The 15947-nt window shown below is 39.8% G+C and overlaps 1 protein-coding gene across 6 annotated transcripts in view; it reads right to left on the bottom strand.

The window, feature by feature from the left end:
- The window catches only part of EPHA6 (EPH receptor A6), a 467936-nt gene that overhangs the window by 14643 nt on the left and 437346 nt on the right, over positions 1 to 15947 (bottom strand). For all 6 annotated transcript variants that reach the window (XM_057415936.1, XM_057415931.1, XM_057415932.1 and 3 more), the window contains one exon: positions 914 to 1063. In XM_057415936.1, the coding sequence (XP_057271919.1) occupies positions 914 to 1063 (150 nt within the window). The remainder of the gene's footprint in view (positions 1 to 913; positions 1064 to 15947) is intronic.

Below are 15947 nucleotides of genomic sequence, written 5' to 3' on the forward strand. Positions count from 1 at the left end.
TTAAGGTAAACTGAATACATTTAATTCTTAGAAATGAGAATCAGCAAATACATAGAATCACAGAACAGTTAGGGTTGGAAAGGACCTTAAGATCATGCAGTTCCAGCCCCCTTGCCAGGGGCAGGGACACCTCACTCTAAACCATGTCACCCAAGGCTCTGTCCAACCTGCCCTTGAACACTGCCAGGGATGGAGCATTCACAACTTCCCTGGGCAACCCATTCCAGTGCCTCACCACCCATACAGGAAAGAATTTCCTCCTTCTATCCAATCTAAACTTCCCCTGTTTAAGTTTTAACCCATTACCCCTTGTCCTGTCACTGCAGTCCCTAACAAAGAGTCCCTCCCCAGCATCCTTATAAGCCCCCTTCAGATACTGGAAGCTGCTGTGAGGTCTCCACGCAGCCTTCTCTTCTCCAGGCTGAACAGCCCCATCTTTTTCAGCCTGTCTCATGGCAGCTTAACTCTTCTAGACTTTAACCACGTTTGTCCACTGAAGGGTACTGTCAGACTATATTGGAGATAATGGGCCCATTTACAGTTCCAGTATTCCCTCAAATTTTGATTGATAGCTTTACTGGAACCTGCATCAACTTGCTTATCTGATGCCGATTTCCAGGGATTTGGATGAAAGCCACATACAGCCACCATTAAACCTGGCATGCTGACTATGACTTTTTGTAATATGTCTTTAATCCATGGGAGGAAGCTAGTCAAGGTTTTAGTTATAGAGGGCCAAGTCTTCAGGTTGAATGAATTAACTGTCACACTGAAGTTGACAGAGTTATGCTGATTTAAGTAAGTTGAGGTTCCAGCCTAGACAGTGAATGAGAAAGCAAAGCAGGGCAGGGAGTGACAATCAGTTTCAAGGAACCTTTCAAAAACTTGCCGATTAGCCCGAGGCAGTACTTACATCCTGGTTGGACATCTCCCAGTATGGTCTCTCACCGTAGGACATCACCTCCCACATTACAATCCCATAGCTCCATGCGTCACTTGCTGAAGAGAACTTCCTGTAAGCTATAGCTTCAGGAGCAGTCCATCGTATGGGGATTTTTCCACCCTGGAAAATATGTTGCAAACTTGTCAGTATGGCTGGAATACAGAATAGCACGTGTTTAAATGGAGAAAAAAAACAACCTGGGTGCTGAGATTTGACGTTCTCTCTTCTGTCAATTTGCCTTGTCAGTTTGCTCCAAGTGGAAAGGAAGAAATACACCTCTAGAATTTAATAAAAATGCATTTTTCTTTGTAGCCTAATTCACCAAAAGCAGCACTTTGTGAAAACAAAACTCAGTTCAAAGAACAGAAAGCATTTAAGATGATTCATGCTTCTTTAGTCACATAATTAGAGCATGCCTTTTGATTTAAAACATCTGAAGCCTGAAATTCCTAGGACACTGACATTAAAACTCTTTCCTTAAATGAAAGAAACATCTATTGCAAAATGGAACAACAAAAGCACTTAATACAATTGCATAATCAGAAAGGAAACTATAGGCTTTCTGTTGTTCTTGCTTTAGATAATCTCATTTAATTTCTGTTGTGCATTTAAATAACCAGGCAAGTAGCGAACCAAGTGTGTGTCTCATACGTGTTTCCTTGGGATATTGAATAGCTTCGTTCTGCAGGTTTCAACTTAAAATCCAAGTACTACCATGCACAAAAAACAACCAGCCAAAGGTAAGAATTCCATCAGCAAACCTGACTTACTCTTTACCACAAGATGCAGAACTTTTCTGATATTAGTAATTTAAACCATTCGACCTCTTCCGTTCTCCCACAAATAGCTTACACACAAAACCCACTTCTGCATCGTATTTCTTCTCACATAGAATTATCTTTTCGAAAGTACAGTTTTCTTTCCAAAACTACATTTATTATCATTCTCCATTTAACTCAAAGGTAGATATAAAGAGCAGTACGCTTAAGGTGCCACTAGATGGTAGAAGGAGGCAGTCAGCAGTAGTTCCTTTCAACAAGCAGTAATAGATTCTGCTCAGCGTTATAATTGTATTTCTGACAAACAAAAGCAGAAATGAACTAGAACATCCACTTGGCAATCAAACAGAAGCCACAGTTAAAAACAAGTATGTAAATCGCCCTTAATTTGCTTTGAATAAAGAATTGTCTGCGAGTTGTTGAGGCCCGCCTTCAACTGCCTGAGAAGATGCTTGTTTTACTAAGAGAGTGCTCAAAAGCAAAGCTGTCTGTGTTGATGTGCCAGTAAGCTGAATTCTCATCCCCAAGTCTCACCTGCTGATGAAAAACCTATGGTTAACATTTATGTTGTGTGGTTAACGTTTATGTTTTATGGTTAACATTTATATTGTATGGTAGTTATGACAGTAGCCAAGATATCCTTTGTAGGATGGTACATATTTTGCAGCTGCTTTTTAAAACCTTTGCTTGCTCAGCTGTAGTTGGAGTCAGTGGCAAGCCACTTACTGATTTCTGCAGTAGAATGTCTGTTACTATAATCAAGGTATTACAATAATCAGTAATAGGAAATATATTTTCAGCTACTCTAAGCCTTATGTGTTCTTTTATTATGCATGAGCAGCTATTACTACTGTTCAGTCTCATAGATCTCTTAAGTATTAAGTTTATTTACAGTATTAAAGAATACTGTATTTTAGCCAAAGCACCTCCTCTACCTGCTTTTAACTCAATAACCTGGTGGTCAGACCACTGCTGTGAGGTGCAAAGGACTTCACACCCCACCTGCTGCTGCCTCTGAGCCTGCCCTTGCCAGCACTGCAGGACGCTACCGGTCCCTTCCTAGTAGAGCTCTTCCACTTGGGAAGCAATTACAAATGCTTTGGGTACGAGAATGAAGACAGGGTGACAAAGGAGTTCTGTGAGCAGACATTCTCCAAGGAAAGACCAGCCTAATCCTGTCTCCTCCCCAGGAAACAGTTAAACCTTCCAACAGATTGGATAAGAGCGTTTTGTGTTTGATCTCACAGTCTGGTGACAACAGTGTTTTGGTGGGACATGTGAGTCCAAGCTTCCTGAGCCAGTGGAAGATGTAGATATTCAGTGCCCCAAATGTACACTACACACCGAGCTGTACAACCAAAAGGATTTGTCCTCTGAGAAGCAGAACGTTTTAGGGTGTAAGTGCAAAGTATAGTTCAAAATACTGCTTCACACCACAGAGTTATGGGCCTTATCCTTTTAACTGGACTGGGCTCAGTCCTTTAGTTTTAAGCGTTTTATTGTCAAATGTATGTAATTCCACCCTTAGATCCCTGGCTTCTGCAGCTTTTTGGGGACATTTTCCTAGCCAAAGTCACAGGTAGGAATTTAACTCCTTTGGACCTGGGCACATGCACTTTTAGAAAGGTAAGCAACAGTCACGACAATCTGTATCACAAGAGACATTGCCCAGACAACCCTCAATGCCCTTCCTCACCAGCAGCATATAGGTCCTGTCTGTTAAATGATGTAGAATGTGAGACACCTGTTCCAGCACAGGAGTTCACTGCCTTAACCTTGCCTTACAAAGCAATCCCCTTGATGCCTTTGGCTTCATGTCTACTCAAGATACTTTTTGGAATGCTAAAGCATTTGAGGGAGCATGCAAAAATATCTTATTACAGAACTCAGGAGGTGACAGGAATGGTTGTGTTAATGCAAGACTTTGTTTATCAAGACAAACTGATGAATCAACAGGTTTACTATGAGCCCGATTTCTAATCTGTAGTGGTTTTTTAATAATTTATTTTTTTTTCAATATTAATGAAAACTTATTACGTTAATAATTAAATACGTGTAGGGAAAACATAAATCTATACATGCAAATAAAGTGCATTTGGATATTTATAGATTTTACTTCTAATGTCTATAAAATAATAGGAAAATTATTTTTTAAAGTGTGTCCTTTTCGTAAATCTGATTATGCACTCCCAAATTACACTCAAAAAGAAGCAACACCTTGAACAGCATTTGCAGCTAACTTTGTGACTACTGGCTAAATATAAATGAGTTTTAAAGAACCTGATTAGACTACGTCTCGTTTCATGACACAGCTTTACTAATCCCTATTGGACTGAAACAGTAGTGGCTCCTTGAGTGTGAAAATGAGAATGGAGAACAGAGTCTTACCAAAATTCAAGGCAGTTCCTGTTCAAGGGCATAAGATGTGTTCAGTGCTGTAATGTAAAATAAGCATCTTTTGTGCTGGCTGTAATGACAAAGTGAAGCAAAGCCTCTAAAATTTTCACAGTGGATTCATCTTGTGCATGAAGATGTTATATTCATAAAAATGTAAATCTCAGTACTTAATTATGTTTGCAGAATATCTTTCCATGCTAAAAGAAACTGCTTTATTTATTTGAAAGCCATTCAAAAGGAGGAGATTCCAGTATGACTACCGTAAGAGATCTATATGACTGAACAGTAGCAACAGCTGCTCATGCATAATAAAAGAACACATAAGGTTTAGTGTAGCTGAAAATATATTTCCTGTTTCTGATTAGAGTAATAACCAGTGTTACTGATATTGGACACGTCTTCTTGCATTTTGATCTAACTGGGAAAATAATAAATGCAATTCTTACTGTTTACACAATGTCCCACCTTCAAATTAAGATAATTTAAAAATAACCTACTTTTTTCTATTGTAGCAATGGAATCTGTCACAGCTCCCTGTATCAGAAAGCCCTTAAGGCAAGCCTGTTGTGCTTTTAGGTTATTCTTTCTCTTTCGGGAGGGCAGGGGGAAGGGGCATAAGGGGTGTTAGGAACCCAATTATATTTCTGTCTCATCTCATGCATTAATATCAGTGATAAGCTAATTTTATTTTCACACAGTAAAAGAACCCTAACAGTGCTATTCAAATAATTGGAATTCAATCCTTTTTTCCCCTATGCTGCCAGCTGAATACTGTCCATCTCCTGGTTTTTTTCTTGATTGTAATTTAATAAGCAATTTTACTATGCAGTCTCAAGACTCCCCTTGGAATTAGATGAGGCTCACATTGCTTAGCTTGTAGAACTGTTTAGAGATCAGCCCCTGAAATGAAATTCACCCCTCGCTCACCCATGCCCACACCTACATAAGCTCACTTTCCCTACAGAGTTGGCAACAGCACAGTTTGCCACACATTTAAAGACAGAATGGGAACTACAAGCTGCAGAATGCATCACTCTTTACCTCAAGCTATGCGTAAGAGAGAGACAGACACCCTAAAATGCTGTCTCTTCTTTAAGCTTACAACAACAAAAGCGGTTGTGATCTGGTATGTGAAAAGACCCTGGTGAGGCAACCGACAGACTGCCATGTATTGTCCCACAAGCACGTTTTTGATTTGATCTCATTTGATTTTTTGTTGAATGTTACATTTGATTTTTTGTTGAATGTTACACATTAGACATCTTTTTAAACCCAAGAAATGTTAACAGTTTCTTTAATCAAATATTTAAATACAGTTTAAAACTCCACCAGAACAATGTAAGTGGCAGCTAAGGCCCCATTATTCCACCAAGGTGAAGGTCAGGATGTATCAGCACTATCAAAATGCATGATGTGAAAAATGGCAGAGGAAGCACAGAAGCAAAGAAGGAAGCCTGTTAAACGCCCAGAACTTTTGGCATGCCGTGCTAGCTAATTAAAGTGAGGAGTGCTACCACTGAGAACCTCAGATAGAAAACTGAAGGTAAGATGAGTGGATGTGCCAAGACAGTGATGCACGTAAGCAGCCAGAATCAAACACAGCGCATCAGACCCGCGATGCCCTCGAACTAGCAGCGATGTGAAACAATGCCTTTTTCTGTTGAAAAGCCTGTTCTGTATTTTCTTTGAATGACAGACACTGCAGAGGGACTGTCACAGAGCTGGCTGCGGTTTTACTAAATGCCGAGGTGCAAACCCATCAGTTCCAGGTGTACAGACATCTAGAACTGTCTATTTCTAGGACAAAAGCTACTGAACTATGTGCACCATTAGTCTAGTCTGGCACAGTAATTCCTATGCATCTGTCAGTATTTCTTTATGTATGATGTTACTGAATCGTGCAATAATTTTCCATGACAGAAGTGTATCTGTCTTTTTCTTCACCCCAAATGACAGAAATAGGGGGAGAAAAACAGAACTTCAGAGTGAAGAGAGACAAAAGTAATGAGAGAGATTAGTTTTAAATATTGTACATAATTCATCTTTCTGTACAAAAAGCCTTATGCCACTCTCCTGGGTTGAAGTTTTTATTTGAGCATATGAATCAATTTTTTTTCATGTACAAAGTTAAAAATAGTCAGAATTTACCATCCTGAAATCATAATTTAGAATTATTCAGTATTATCAACAGTCTTCTCTAGTGTCTATTGGAACATCAGAAAAACTAATGGTAAGATAACAAAACAGCTCTGAAAAGGCATTTTGGAATTGGCTCTCATTAGGCCAAATTCCAGTCAGTTACACCAGTCTTTCATCTCCCTCAGAACTGAAATGAGCAAAACCCCCTCATTTTCAAAAACATTGGATTTACTTTTAACCTCTGGGGAAACATCCATTTTCTTCAACGTATTCTGATTAACAGTGCTAAAGTTAACTATGTGCAACTTGATTCTTTCCCCCTAAATTAACTATCCAGTTTTTCAGAACATATTATTTATGATTTTAAGAATAAGTCAATTTTAGTAAATGTTAACCCCAGTAGTACACATCTATCTGTGTTTTCCAAAAGGGGGAAAGCTCTCACTTTGTCTTCCTCAAGATCATCAGTAAGATGCATGGAGTAGTGGTATGCATAAGCAGAAAACCTCCAGAAAGACATCTATACCCTACCCTATCGTCTTTTTGTAAAAAATAAAGAATTAAAATATTAAATTAGTGTTCCAAACACTGAAGAATTATGAAATCAGGACTGCTCTTTAAAACAGCTGGGATTCTTATTAGTACTGGCAGTAGTATTTCCTTTGAAACAAAGCACTTCAGCATGCAGCCCCTTACCTGTTCTGAGGCACTGATCTTCACTTGGATTGGAAGATAAGTCTGAAAAACGCATAGCTTTGACCCTCAGAATACATGTAAGTGAAAAGGCAGTGAATATTTCTGACCACTTACATCTGTCCTGCAGTCATGTTTTCTTGAGAGCTCAATTTAAAGAACTTTAGGCAATGACAAAGATACAGTAAATTACCACATACAAGTGGTTGATACCATTTTCTCTTGTTTGTGTAACTAACTGGACCACAGACATCTTTTCTTGTTAGCCACGATGCTTTTTTCTCCAAGGTCCTCATTGAAAGACCTGAGGTTTTTACCCATTTATTTTAAGAACATATGTTTCTTTCGTTTTTAAATGAACAAAGTAGTTCATTCCAGAGATCGAGCAAAAGGGGTCCATGTTTGAAGAGGGGAAGGGATCTCACTCTTCCAGAGTCGAAAGCTCAGTTGAAAGCATTTTTTAGAAGAGGAAGAGGAGAGAAAGTAAAAAGGAAGAAGAGAAGGAATAAAAGAGATTTTAAAAAGATTCAGCTTTCAGAAGTTAACTAGTTTACACGTCAGCACAAACAACTAGAGCTGTCAGAGAGCAGCAAGAGCAGGGCTGCTCCCCACAGACAGGGGAGCCATGGCTGGCCACCATGGAGCCTAGGCAATGACATCGTGGACAGGCTGAACCCCCTGTGTCTGGGGGGCATGAACAGGGCAAGATGCTGATGACAATGGGCACCACAGACAGTCCTGTGAGCATCGGTTGAAGGCAAGGAAGCAAGCAAAGGTGAAGCAAGCAAACCCAAACAAATTCAATCCAACAGGGCTGGGGCTGGCCAGCTGCAATGTCACTGGAGCAGGGATTGATGGCCCCAGGATGAGCTAAAATAGGGTGCTGGGCTTGTGGGCAGGGGTGGGGTGAAGTCTCAGGGGAGGCCAGGCAGGGGTATAAGGACTGGTCCTCAGAGCCCTGGTAAGAACTAGACAGTTGTGCAAAGACAAATAAACATGAGCATTTTTCAGAACCTCTTTAAGAGATAATGGTGAGACTGGTGGGGCCAAAGAGTTGCACAACATGGTAGAGAGTGGGACTTTGCATTCGCTAGGATTAAGAATGCACCGGTGAATTTTACAGTATTGGGTGCTTGGCCCTCAATCACAGAGAAATCCTTTCCTTTTCTGAAATTAAATATCAGAACCATGCATCTCTACCAAATCCAGTTCAGAAACTATAGCACTACTTGACAGTAATGATTGGAAAAAAAATGTCATTTTTCTTGAAACTAATATTTCTGGCAAGGATCTATCTCCTTTCAAGAGCATCAATTTCAAGCTATCTGCCAGCTGTGTCAGCACAGCTCACATTACAACCGTAACCAATTTCTTGAAAGTAACTCCAACGGAGTCCTTCCATCTGCACATCTTGAGCCTATCTGCTTTGCTTACACAAGTAGCCCTACTGAAGGAAGTGAAAAGGATTTGTTCCGAGATGCTTATTTGAAGGATACCTTACATCGCACAACTCTGTAACACTGGAATTCACACCCAAGTCCATGCTTACAGTAGAACTGGGTTACTGAATACAAATATATCTCTAAACCCAAGTAATTTAAATTGAAAAAGAAAAGATGCTACTTGACACTACGCTTTCTTACAAGCATCAACAAAGACTTGTCTCTGAAACAATGCCCCTGACTTGCCCAGAGCTTCAAGAAGTGTTTATTATTGGATCAAAGTAAACCGTTACCACTCGCTGCTTGAGCACTTCATGTCATTAACTACCATTAACGATTTCACAGCTAGTGATTTCCACATGCATAGCTCACTGACATGCACAACAAACAGCTCCTATGTTTCAAGCAGCCTCTTTCTGTGCTGCCATAATGGCCGGATCATTCACACTCTACTGCCTTGCCATAATTCCTTCCACACCATACAATTTGAAGTGGCCAATAAAAACTCAGGTGCATATGGAAACTTGAACATTGAAGACAAAGTGAAATGGGTTCAAATGCAAAATTAACACCATATAGGCTACAGTACTGTGTCCAGTATAAATTTTCATATTCCATTCTTTGGGATGCTGTACTAGAGAGAACGCACAGGAACCTAGCACTGAATTCACATACAGATTTCTCTGGCGTACACTAGATTCTATTTATATCAGGCTTCTTTAAAACTTTATTCTAGAGACAAGTCAGAAACATCACAAAAATCAGGGTTTTCTTTTGAGAGTTACAGTGCCACACACAGATACACAAATGATCAGAATTATTATGAGGCTGAGCTATTCTGCAAGTATCACTGCTTTAGTTTTCATCCCAGCTGCATCAGGAAGTGCAGAGGAGAATTAATATCTCATTAACTGATGAATTAAATGTTCTGCTTTTCATTTCTGTAAGGTCTCTTTTTCATTTCATCTTGAAGGAGTTTGCTGGTTATTTAAGTTTCAGTCAACTTATGGATAAGCAGCTGGTCAAAAGACAGGAAACAAACAGTCAGAAAGAAAAGGTCAGTTTTTGGAGTGGCATCCCCCTGGGACCAGTGCTCATGTCCTCCTGGCAACGTGCGTAGAATCTACAATACAGGCTGCATGGCAAAGAGGTGAAATTGTGCTAACAAGCCAAAGGTATTCATGGTAGTGGAGATGACTGACCACAAAAATTAGCCAAAGACTCTTATGATACTGAGTTGCCAAGTTATAAAACATCACAAGATTCAGTGTCAGTGATGCACACAGAATAAAATGCTCCTAACTTTACATAAAAACCTAACAGGACTCTGTACAAAACTAGTGCTTTTTAAGACAGATCTTGTGGTTGTAACAGATAGATGGCTCTGTAACGCTATCAACTCTGTGGTCAAAAGCAGACTAAAGGGAAAAAAAAACAACAGATGAAATAATAGAAATAATCAGAAAAACTAAGCAGCATGGCACTGTTAAAACCTACGATATTCCTGCATTTTGCTTACTCATTGCAGTCTTGATCCCCTGTCCCCCCCATTGAAATTAACAGACTTGTACAAAAAGGGTGTTCAAGGGTACAGAATAAAAGACAAAAGATTTCTATGCCACCCTGAACCCAGTGCAATTCACTACTTGCTTGCGTTTTAGAGATACACTTCTGAGCTCACCAGCCTTGCAGCTGTCTGAGTCTGATGACTATTCCCTTCCTACAATCTCAGTTCACTTGCAGGTGAAATACAAACAGGTAGTATAATAGCGTAGAGTGGAAAAAAGTGGAGGGTGAACCCGTCCTCAACCTTTTGGGGGAAAGTTAAAGCAAAGGAAAATGTTAAATTTAAAGAAAGGCACTGACGTGAGGTGTTCTTTGATGTGAGACAGTATAATTGTAGATGGCTATCTGAAGGACCACAAGACATTTGTGTTTTGATTCTATGACTACTTTTCTATGGTTCTATACAGGACCCCAACGTTTATACTTACCCTTTATGACCAAACCCTTTGACAAAAGGAAATTAATAGTTCTACTGTTAGTAAGTTTTAGCTACAGAAAAAGGAGCAAGTACTAAGGAGATAAACTGGCAGACTTAGCTGTGTAAAAATACTGCCCTAAGATAGTGAGGGCTGGCTGCTGGGTGAGTGTGTAAAGGTCTTATGTTGGCTCCATGGAGGGATGACACTATCTTGTAAATAGTTTGGTCTCGTGTCTTTCATCAGCAATAAATGCTTTCACCTGGGAGAAAAAAGGGAACAGTATTCCCGGATTGTTGGGAAGCATGCAGGTTTCATGTCTCTGAGACCTCATGCTGCATAAAAATTTTATGTACTGGAGGGGAGATGGCAGAACAGATGCTGATGAAGATGAAGCAGCTGAGTCCAAGGCCATGGGTCAAGAAGCATGACGGGGCCAAGGACCTGTCAAATACTGGGCACCATCTCCTGCCTTCCCATCTGGGGACAGGCTGGGACGAAGGCAGGGAACAGCTCTGCCGAGGCCAGGGTGGGCAGTGAGGCTCAGCAGAGGATGGTAACAGCCAGTAATGTTTCTCTGGGACCAAGTGCTGTCCTACTGGTTTTGCAAAGAAATGAAGTGACTGTCTTATCAGCCAACCCCCGGGCTAGGAGATTTGAACTGTTGGCAATTTCAAGAAGCATGGATGACAGAAAGGGAGAGGCAGGGAAGGCATCAAAGGCTAGATCAAATAATCTAAGTGTGGTGTCTGCTGTCCCTTCAGGTACTATCACCTGCTTGCTAGCTGTCACTGTAGAGAAGTGCCTCCCACTGCCTCATGACTGCTAGTCCTCTGCAGAGATCGCAGGTTTCCCCATGATATCTCAGAAGCCATTGGAATACTACTTGGAATCTACTTACAGGCAGCTGATCCCTTCCTGATTTCCCACATACTTAATGAAAAACAAAGCAAAGGAGAGAAATGACAGTATTTCTCCTGACAGAAATTATGTAAGAGCTCGGTGTGCAGCTAGAAGGTGGCTGCTTAGACTGCACAATGTCAGGGACAACACGCTGTCACCTGTCCAGCTGGCAAACTAGGCAAACATTGGGGCTACTGGGGAGATAGGTATAGGGATGAGAAGGGTCTTACGAGCAATTTGTTATTGTATGAGGCCACAGGGACATGGGAGGGATCTAACCTTTACCAGGGAAGTGAAACTGGTGGAGCACAGCAAGAAGCTAGAGGTACTGTGAAGGTGCCATGAGAAGACTCAGATCAGAGGCTACGCTATAGAGGCTGCAGAAGACAGCCTGAGAACGCGAAAATGCAGTTGATGTATGTAATGGAGTCCTAGAACATAGGCTTCATCGATTTGCTTCTTGTGAAATAAATTTTTCCCTATCTTCCGACTAAAGAAGGTATTCTGTTACAGTAGGAGTTATAATACAGTGCTATCACACCGTAACTGCACAAACACGCATGTAGCGTATCACCAAAGAAATGAACACGAGAGTAGTTTTCAGTCCAAGTTTGTGCTTCACACAAAGTTTCCCTGATATTTCTATTTGGTTTAGTGACATATTGGTATTGTCCATAGATCACTGCAGCATGGCAGCATGCAAATTGTTGAATAATAGCATAACCATCTGTTTGGTGATGAATCGTTTGGCACGGAAATGTGGTTGAGCCTTCCTGCAGATCCACGTTCAACTACATCTCTGTCGAATGTCTGCATAAAGGGCACTGAACGCCAAGCTAGTTTCTATTTCACTATCAGCAGCAGTTTACAGGATGAAGCACTGACTGATGCAATGGCAATGCCATTTTAATGTATAGCATTTATACAAGCGCAATGCTGGTTTACAGACACTGAGAATCTGCTTCTGACTAGTATTGCACTTCCTAGACTTTTGTACTTATTTTCTATATGTGGATATATTTTAATATATCCAGAATTGGGCATTTAATACATGCTGTGAATTGTGGCCCTGGGATACCTTTTGTCCCATGAGTTTGTTGACTTTACTGCTTGTATTCCCCAGATTGCATAAAGTTTTGAGTAATACCCTATTAATTATATTTTTCTCATGATGCATCACACTAAATCATCATCTGACTGATGATAATATAATAGGAATAAAAGATTAACATAATTTATCATCCCTGTACCTTGCTCAGGGGATTATTTTACTTTATCATATAATATATTAGTTGTCTCTTCTGTGATATATTACAGTAAGACATCAACAGAAGGAAACTTTTTTATGCAGTAGTACTTGGATACTGTGGATATTGTACTTGGATACTTGGCTATTAGGAAAAATTTCTTCACTGAAAGAACTTTCAAGCACTGGAACAGGGTGCCCAGGGAAGTGGATGAGTCACCATCCCTGATGGTATTTAAAAGACATGTAGCTGTGGCACTTAAGGACATGGTTTAGTGATGGACTTCGCAGTGCTAGCATTATAGTTGAACTCTATGATCTTAAAGGTTTTTTACAACCTAAATGATTCTATTTAACAGTAGAGCCTATTACCTAGGGATAAACAGCTCTTGGGGTACTTTGTTTAACAGAATAGTGTAATACAAAGGTAAGAAGATACACGGCATAATGAGAGTTGTGACTGTTCACTGACATCAGGTTTGCCACTGGTGCTAGACCAGCTGTGGTTTATCCTGGAACAGTAATTTATCTGAATCGTTATAGACCCTCTAAAGCAGAGGTGACTTTTGTATTACCTTCATGAATTTACCAAAAAGCTTCAAAGTAGCTGAAACTTGTTTTGACAATTCAGAGTGCCTCTACAAATAAAAAAAATGCCAGTGTGCCTATTTCACTATAAAAATCTACCAGAATAATGAGGAGGTTTTGTGTTTAATATATCTATTTTAATTTAGAAATATGAATTTAGCAGATGTAGACTGGCAAATGACAGATCTTTTTTAACCACAAAATCACTGAGAAGCAGTGATTATTTAATAATTTTTAGCACTCAGGCTTAATGCAAATTAAACCTATGCATCTAGTTAAGTTGTGGCAAAGCTGGCTGAACTCCTGCATTCAGATACAGATGCAGGGCACTTGTGTTTGCATGGCCAGCTCCCATAATATAAGGGTGCAACTTCTACAGGAAGTTCCCTTTTGTGTTACAACGAAGCATATGCACTGACATTTTTCTTCTTCTCAATCATCTCTGTTCCATTTGCATACTGACAATAAATATATGCATATATACTTATATATACAGGAAATGGATTTTCAAAGCTCTTCTGGTGGACAAGCAAAGCACCATGAATTCCAACAGACAGCTCCAGCACAGCTGTGCCTGCAGCATCTGAAGGTAAACTCTTTCAAGGAATAGCACTGGGTAAGAGAGAGTAAATCAAAACCATTCAGCAGAACTCAATGACATTTTAGGAAAAAGCATTTTTCTCCTTTGTCTGTAGAGAGATGACAATGTATTCTTTTGCTCCCCTTGATTTCTGATTATTACCTTGTATACTTACGGAAATTAAAGGCAACTGCATTTGGTATCACTCAAGTATGAAATTATGGAATACTAATACATGGTTTTGATTCCTTATTTTTAAGATCTGTGTAAAGTGCTAAAGCTCAAGCCAGAAATTCCGATCGCTTCAAGAGCCAGAATGCTAATGAAAACACCACCTATTTTGACACTCACAACAAAGTGGTGTATATTTTATAGTACTTGCATCCCTCCATTGCTCATTTCAGTGCAGACTCGAAAATTTCCAGACTGAACTGGTCCTTCTCAGTAATTCCCCACAACCCCCAGGGTCTGTTTAGTTCCAGTGAAAGAACTGAAGAAAGAACCTGAATCTTGCAAAGGATGGGTAACACGCATAAACCCGGTAAAACCAGTGGTATCAAGATGAAAAACTTGTCAGGTAAACACAGCTTCCACCTATTGTACCCCACCGAAACCAACTGAAAAGCAGCCACCATCCCTTATCAGCCACTTCCAGAACACTACTTAATTCATTCAAGGTACAGGAGAGCTCAGGAATTACAACCTCAAAAATGTCTTCCACTCATGATCTCGCCTCACAAGACTTCAGTTTGTCTAAATGAAGTTGTTGAGGGCATGCTCTCGGTCTTTGTAGCTCTCCTTTCCCATTTCACCCCCAGTCTGGAACTCAAACAAACAAACAAAGAAACCAAGAAGGAGGAAATACAAGTCTTCAACTTCTCATGGACATGTAGATTTAATGGAAGCAATGGGCCGATCAGTTTTTTCATGTGTATTGCTTTTTGCAATATACACAAACACTGCGTCCATGGGCTAAAGCCATGACATTTTATTGCACGTTTGGTCTTTTTAAAGTACTTCAAAAATCCATCAGTTGCTTTGAGATATTCAGCAGTGAACACGGGCAATCACTGCTGCATTAGAAGTGTCGACCAAAAATAAGCACGAGGATATTGAAATAGTTGTGCTTATTTTAGCATTTGAAGGTTGAAAAGCTTAGTGTTGAAACTGCCTTCTTTAGATTCATAGTAATCACAGCAAATGAACCATACAAAAAATCCTGACTCAGAAAAACAAGCTTGTTTTTGTACTGTTCCCCAGTTGTTCCCATAATTACATTAAAGCCTATAAAGCATTTGTTTGAGGTAAGCTGACCAATAACAATTTTTCCAAGCACTGTAACCAAATGAAGAAAGCTGTTTTTCACACTTCATATTTTATAAGTATTTCCAAAACCAAGAAGTGATTTTGCTCAAATTCATTAAACATTAAAATGGTGCAATAACACTGCTTAGCCATTTTGCTTTTCAAAGTGCTTTACAACTCATAACTAATTATTCTCATGGCAACCCTCTGAAGAAGATACTGTGTGCGTTTGACAGTAAGAAAAAACACAGAGGTTGAGGACTGTCAAATATGCTGAATACCTGCAACTCCCACTGGCAATAACTGGATTTCTAGTACTGAAAGCAGGCTGTAAATTATTTATGATAGGTAAACCTGTAAGGCAGAAGAGCATGAATCTGAGAGAAAGTTCCAGCTTATGCAGTTGTTGGTTTCCTGGGCTGTGCCTTCATCTCATCGCAGTGAGAAGAGCACTTTACAGTGGATTTTGTACTTAGAGAAATGGAAGGACAAACTGACCATCACCTGCCATGAATGTTTATACAGACACAAATGTTTATACAGACTCCTCCCTCCTTTGCAGCCTGTCTACTTCAGTAGAAAAAAAATCAACCTACAGATTTTGAAGAATGAAATAATTTCAGACAAAGCAGAACCAGTTCTATTTTGGTAAGGGAAAATAAAAGTTATTCTCGCAGTATGAACTTCACCAGGAAAGGATGAAATACACAACGCAAGGAAAGGTACTACCTTTAGTAATTCCATCAGGGACCCATCTTTACAATGCTTACCAGTTCTAGCATTATATTCCACATACAACTGAGAAATGTTGCCACAGGTATTAAGCAACTATAACATACATAAGTCTCTAGACTGTTATTAAACAGTGACTCATATTCACTGTAATAAATCAAACCTTTTCCTCAGTGCAGTGCTGTGGTGCATCTCCTGAAGTACAATGGTGTTGGTCT

Source organism: Pezoporus wallicus, unplaced genomic scaffold (genome assembly GCF_028554395.1).
Source record: "Pezoporus wallicus isolate ANWC-B61680 ecotype Strahan unplaced genomic scaffold, APGP_CSIRO_Pwel_v1 contig_6814, whole genome shotgun sequence".
NCBI lineage: Eukaryota > Metazoa > Chordata > Aves > Psittaciformes > Psittacidae > Pezoporus > Pezoporus wallicus.